Here is a 6,943-nt window from a genome sequence, read left to right on the forward strand (position 1 = left end):
AGGAGTCCTTGTGGCACCTTAGAGACTAACCAATTTATTAGAGCATAAGCTTTCGTGGGCTACAGCCTTCATGCATCCGAAGAAGTGGGCTGTAGCCCACGAAAGCTTATGCTCTAATAAATTGGTTAGTCTCTAAGGTGCCACAAGGACTCCTGTTCTTTTTGCGGATACAGACTAACACGGCTGCTACTCTGAAACATGTTTTATAAGCATACTCCCCACTCCATTATCCAAATCATTAAATAAAAATATTGCATAGTACCAGACCCAGGACAGACCCCTGCGGGATCCCACTAGATACATCCTCCCAGTTTGACAGTGAGCCATTGATAACTACTCTTTGAGTATGGGCTTTCAATCAGTTTTGCACCTATTTTTTCTAGACCACATTTCCCTAGTTTGCTTATGAGAACAGCATGAGGGGCTGTGCAGAAGCCTTACTAAAATCAAGACAGATCACATCTACGGCTTCCCCACCATCCACTAGGCCAGTAACCCTGTCAAAGAAAAAAATTAGGTTGGTTCGGCATGATTTGTTCTTGACAAATCCATGTTGGATATTCCGTATAACTCTATTATCCTCTAGGTGCTTACAGATGGATTGTTAAATAATTTGTTCCAGTATCATTCCAGGAACTGAAGTTAGGCTGACTGGCCTGTAATTTCCCAGGTCCTCTTTTGTTCCCCTTCATAAAGATAGATATTATGTTTGACCTTCATCAGTCCTCTGGGATCCCACCAGTCCTCCATGAGTTCGCCAAGATAATCACCATCAGTTCTGAGATTGCTTCATCTAGGTCCTTCATCAGGCCCTGCTAACTTAAATATTTATACCAAGAGTCTTTAACCTGTTCTTTTCCTATTGTGGATTGTGTTCTATTTCATGCAAATGCTATGAAATGTCAAGGCACGTGACAGAAAACATTTCTATGGAGACATTAACATTTCAGCGTTGGATGCCTACATCAGAAATGACAACATTTTAAACAAAAATCTGATTTCTATCAAGTGAAGAAAGAGTTGGGTGCATTTGTGACCTCCGCCTTGTCCAATTATCCACCATGCCTGGCTTTGCAAGATACCTAACAATATGCACTTTGTATCCATGATAAGAATTGGTAACTACCTTTGTTGGTGCAGAAGATTTAATCTAGATTAAATTAAGGTAAAATACAACTTTGGAGATTCTGGACCCTGTGTTTAATAAATTCAGATTCTGCTAATATAATCTCTCAGCTCTATAGTAAACTTCTATATTGTTTAAATAAAAAGTCTCTCTCTTTATTGGGCTGAGTTTGCTCTAGAAACTCCCCTTACCCTTCACCCTTTAAAAGTTTCTGCTTCTGATTTACTCATCCTTGTGGCGTGTGTGTATACACGTGTACATACCTAATTCCTGAACTCATCAATCCCACTGTTGGGCCAGCAGGGGAAAAGAGGAAAGACCAAAAAAAAAAAAAAAAAATCTCTATTGAGAATGAAGCAACTGCTAGGCTGGCCTATAATCTAATGTTTGATACGGTTATGCAACCTAATGGGCACATTAGCAAAATCTGGACCATTTTATTTACAATAAGCACATTGCAGCTACACCTACATTGAAGTCTTGTCATTTTCTTTCAAGGACTTCTCTAGTTTGGGATCAGTTTGCTTAAAAGATCGACACTGTTTCTTATTTTTGTTTTACAGCTGGGGAACACCAAGTCGGAAATGCACAAAACCATCTTGCAGGTGATCAGCCTTTACCGCCAGGGCACATACCAGTTCAAGAAGCAGCCGCCGGAAGTGATCATGTTCAAATTCACCCTTAACCACTTGTGCCTCAACTTTATACCGTCTTTATTATTTTGGGGGGTGGGGTTGGGGACTTAAACAGAAACAGCGTGAAATATGAACTGCCCACTTTCTTCACTTGCTTGTAAAGTCATTGGGAATGTTACAGCTTTACAATTCAAACCCAACTGATGTTTAAATTAGATTAATTTAATCTTCAGTGCAACAGTGAGAAAGATAACAGGCAGATCAATTGCAGGCTAAAAGGGAGCGGGGGGTTGGAGGGGAGGAATGGAAGAAATTAACAAAAAAGCAGCATCTCTCCATTTTCTGTAAGCAAATCTCCAACAGCTCAGTCCCTGAAGCACAGGAAGTCCTTATTACCAATAGTTAGGCATTAATCAGAAACTCGCTTTCTGGAGAAGCGAAGAACTTGACTAGAGATCGAGCTAATCCTGTTCCATATAGAAACACTTTTCAGAAGCACTAAACTTCAGAATTTGGGGAAACTAGGCCCAGGAATGGAGGTCTTCAATTTCCAGTACTGCCAACCCTTTTCTCCTTTGAGACCAAATAAATACAAACCTGCTCTGATTAATTTCAAGAAAACTGCACTTTTAAAAATGTAACTGCAGCAAAGAATTTTAGAACAGTGAATACTTTTCACGTTTACAGATAGCTATGAACTTCACTGTAAGCCTTCAAAATAGAATACTGTACTTATGGTGTGTTGATTTGAACCCTCCTCCTTGTTAAGATGGATCCAGTGTAGCAGCTGGGTGCTCATCTTGCAGACTGGCTATTAAGACAATATTCTTGTCCCTCTTTTTTTCATTATCTTCTAGCTGCTCTCAACATTTTGCATGCTATTAAAATGAGGGTTTTTTTGGTCGATGAAAAAATATTGTGAGAAATAGAAAAGGACTGTCTTTTTCTGTGCATATTATCCTACCTCCTGTGGTAAAACTTTCCTTTCAAAATCCACAGTATGTTTCAAACATGACATTCTGACTGCTAGAGTCTCTCTGGTTTCACATTGGTAGTTCTCATTAGTTTTACAACAATTGGTATAATTTTATGAAATTCCCTGAAACAGGCACATGTCTTCACTGTATATTTTTAGTATTGGTATCAAGCTGGTTTCTTCAAGTTAACCCAAGCTTTTACAAGAAATTATTTGATATACCTGTGAATTTTGCTAAAATGTAGAAAAAGATCCATTGCGTATTTCAGACCTAAAGGAAGCATCTTAAAGCCCAAACCCAGTTCCTTTAATATTAATGTTTTCCCTTTGTAGAAAGCTGGCTCTGATTTTTTTATATAAAACACATCCCTTCCTTCCTCCAATTGGGATCATTCAGATTTCCTTCCCATTCTATAGTGACATTGTTGGCAGGTAGCTAAGTGGAATGGGTCAGCTTTTAAATAAATAAAAGTAAGCCTCTGTTCTGGAGAGATGCATGCTAGCATGTATCATAGTAACTAGAGAAAGATGGGTATTTGCAAAGCAGTTCAAGCAGTATTTTTTTTCCCACAGAAGAACTTTCAGACATTTGTTTTGTAGCATTTTAGAAATTAGAGATTAGATGTCCTTCATCCCCCTGCTACTGCAGACTTCTTCCTGCAGGATGGAGCATATTCCCTTTCGCCAATCTATATTTAAATGATTTATGTTCTTCCTTGAGAAACAATTCCACAACGTTTAATGGAGCTCGCTTGTCACAATAATTTTCCTGATGATCAGTTCTGATTTCTTTCTCCATTTCGTCTTGGTAATTGTATTTAGGCCACAGTTCCTTTCCTCGTTGGCATTGACACTGTTCAAGCAGTGGTAGGTTTCTTTCCACCTCACCTCTTTCATAGTTTGCTCAAGATGTATAACATTTTAAACCTTTCCTCAAATCAATCCATCCAGGTCCTTGGTCTTTCCTTGTTACTTTTACATCAGTTTGATTTATTTGTCTAGAGATAGAATTACTTTTCTGCAGTTCCAACCGTTTGCTAGGAATCCCCCCATAAAGGAGGTTCGGGGCAGTTGTAGCCAGGACCAGTAGAGTCATACTAGCATGGCAGGACACAGGGTGGCACTAGGACCCCAGATGTAGCACAGGGCCTTCTCCAATGGATGGCCCCGGTGTTGGGTTTGTAAGCTGATTCTTGGGAGATGGGAGTTCAGCCACACTGTTCAAGAGGAGTCCATGAGGGGAAACTTGGGGAGATTTGCTCCCTCCTCCACATGGGTTTTACCGCTAGAGGGGTGATCCGACCATAAGTTTGCATAACACCCAGAAGGAAGGAACAGTAATCCTTGTCTGAGGTCCCCAGGCACTGCTGCAATACAAATAATAATAGCTTCTCTCTGTGTTAAGTCTCTGCCATCACAGTTGTTTTCAATCCCCAATAATTCAGTATAATTATATATAATGCAGTACAGATCTTCTTTTAAATGCAAAATAAAACTGGATTTGCCACAAATTACGCCTACACCCTATGAGACACATGCTCCAAGCTTAGTAACTGCTTTACTCAAACATTAGATTCCTCCCCCTGCCTCCTCATTTAAGGGCAGAATGGTCCAACTCTACACCACTGGTCAAATCCTATTCTAAGTGCAACATCTGTTTAGTTATGTTCTGATCGATTATAATAATCAGTGTCTTATTTTTGTGCTTTATGGGAAGATGGGCATTATGTAGGTTTATTTTTTATTCTAAACCTTCAAACATCAAGGTATTAATAAAGTACTGTGGAATCTAGGTGCTGAACATAGGCTCTTCCTTACCTTTGTGTCTGCCACAGCTATTGTGACCGCCCTGACGCAACGATGCAGGGAAAGCCAGTTTCCATTTGTCACTTTGTTGTGCGTCACCATTTTTCTGCATGCAAAAATCACTCAACTATTTTATAGTGCAGCTGCATCACTCTATGCCAACCAGTAGGGTGAGCTCCCAGTAAAGGAGTTCACACTGTCGCATTAACTCCTGTGGGTCTACTGTCATTCTGTCTGTTTTCTTTCCATACAATGTTATCAATTTAACCTCTTTAAATAGATTTTTTTAAAATGAGATATATCACATTTTTACAAGAAACAGGCAGACTTTGGAATGTTGGATCTAGTGAAAGGCCACCTACTGACAATTGTCTGGCCTAAAACATTCATGACATTAACTAACTTGCTAGTGGACAATTGTCTGTGTTGCACAAAAGCCCACCTTAAGTGGTTCCCCTTCTTTACCGTCTGCAAAGAGGTCAAGGAGTGAATGGACATGGAGACTGAATTTATTCTCAAAAGTTTAGTCTTCAGGCCAGGGTTTGGCATATTAGCAGGGCATGTAGGAAAGCTTGCCCTGTTGCTACCCATGCAGCACTTGTTCTAGGACCAATCATCAGTGCTCTCAATCTGGCACCTTTCTCCAGTACTAAATTCGTTTAAGTATTTTTTGTAAAAACAGGATAAAAAATGATGCATCACTATGAGTTCTCCCTCTGTCAGGAACCCTCTGCCTTAAAAAGATGTTGTGCAGGGTGCCTGAAATAATGCTTATAAATGCAATGTTTGTAGCTTTAATTACTTGCAGCATGTTACTTTCATTTTTGCTATTTCCTGGATGAAACATTTTATTGGGGATGCTTTCTCATGCATGGAAAGACTAACAAGTATTGCCACTTCAAGCATGCATCTCAACTGAAGATTTTTGTCACCATGGTACTGATTTCTCAGGAGCCTCTCAAGGGCATAAGTATGAATAAAAATGATGTTTATAGCTAAATGGGGGAACAGAAAGTGATAAATGGGTCTCTTACTAGATTTTCAAAGCTGTACCAGGGACTGAAGTGTCATGGATACCACTACTTTCAGGCTTACTTGGTTTTATTTTGTCTTAAAGGCCATTAAAAGAAAATTTAATGCAACTTGGTTTTGACACGAATTCCAATACTCTAAAAGATGTAAACATTGAATTTCACATTTTTTTTATTTTATTGTTGGGGATGGGGGGGCAGGGAAAGGGGTAGGTTGGTTAATGTTGTAAAAATTCATATTCTCCGGTGCAATATTTGTAGAAAAAAATGTTGTCCCCCTCATCCTTTGTATAGATTAGATTTGAACTGGATTAAATTGAAACAACTCAAAGCAAGATATCTGGTGTTTCCTTTTTACCAAATTGTGCCTATGAAATTGGAGTGGATGACAAAGGGGTGATCACTGAGTTAAGTGAAATAATTTGCATGTTATTTGCCTCTTGATGAAGGAGGCAAGTTAATCAACAGAAAGGACCTTCAGATGATGGTGAGAGTCTGATGTAAAGCCACAACTGCAAGAAAAGTTACAGTTAAGGCTGCAAATCTATTCTTAACATCCTCTGGTGTTAGCAGTAGTTCAGCACATACACACTATGTCTGACCAGCCTCTGCATGACAACCCCTACAATTCCTAAACGGAGACGAGGGTGCCAGTTTTTGTGGGTCAGTTCCCGATCTGCGGAGCGGGGATTAACCCGGGCCGATCGGGTACATTTCCCAGGCGCTGCCCGAGGGTCACTGAACTGTGGGTGGCTGCACAGTGCCTGCAGCCCAGTCACTGCCCTATATAGTCACAGCAGCCATCTGCTGGCTCCCATCCCTTGCCCGGAGGCACTGCCTTATTGGGGCAAGTGTCTGAGGGAGGAAAATGAAGGGAAACCACTCAGTCCCGTCACTGCCACGACCTGGGCCAGCGAAGCCCCCAGCCCTACCTCAGAGCATGGGGTGGGGAGTGGGCTCTGCCAGGCAGTGCTGCTGGCTGCTCCTTTGTCTGTGTGGCGGGCTCCAGCCCAGTAAAGGCGGGATCATGGGTCCCATAAGGCTGGGGGGGGAAGGGGGAAGAAGGATCGGGTCAACTTTGGCTGCCCCTTGGCAAAGGGCATATAGGGGCAGGGAGGGGGGAGGAACTGGATGGGGCTTTCTCTCCTGGTTTGTAGCGGCAACTTTGGCATTGCTAGGTACTTGGGGGTCACCTGTCATGCTCCCACAAGGGTCTTCTTTGTGGGCTAATCAAGAGGGCCCAGGGCATGAGGCAAGGCCTAAAAGCTTACTCTCTTCCCCTTGTGCAGGAGTCTGAGATACTGGGCATCTGTTTTTTTCTGGGTATTGCATTTGCAAACATAGCAAGAGGCTGGGGAAAACATTTTAG

At 41.3% G+C, this 6,943-nt stretch overlaps 1 protein-coding gene and 1 long non-coding RNA gene across 3 annotated transcripts in view; both read left to right on the top strand.

The window, feature by feature from the left end:
* The window catches only part of LOC117877248, a 1,771-nt gene extending 298 nt beyond the window's left edge, over positions 1–1,473 (top strand). The window contains exon 2 of the long non-coding RNA XR_004645662.1: positions 518–1,473. This is a non-coding gene — a long non-coding RNA (uncharacterized LOC117877248). The remainder of the gene's footprint in view (positions 1–517) is intronic.
* Positions 1–5,909, top strand: part of NUCB2 (nucleobindin 2) — a 48,226-nt gene extending 42,317 nt beyond the window's left edge. For both annotated transcript variants that reach the window (XM_034770174.1, XM_034770175.1), the window contains exon 13: positions 1,690–5,909. In XM_034770174.1, coding sequence (XP_034626065.1) covers positions 1,690–1,811 — 122 coding nt within the window. In that variant the 3' untranslated portion in view covers positions 1,812–5,909. The remainder of the gene's footprint in view (positions 1–1,689) is intronic.
* Positions 5,910–6,943: the final 1,034 nt, after the last annotated feature.

Source organism: Trachemys scripta, chromosome 4 (genome assembly GCF_013100865.1).
Source record: "Trachemys scripta elegans isolate TJP31775 chromosome 4, CAS_Tse_1.0, whole genome shotgun sequence".
Classification (NCBI taxonomy): domain Eukaryota; kingdom Metazoa; phylum Chordata; order Testudines; family Emydidae; genus Trachemys; species Trachemys scripta.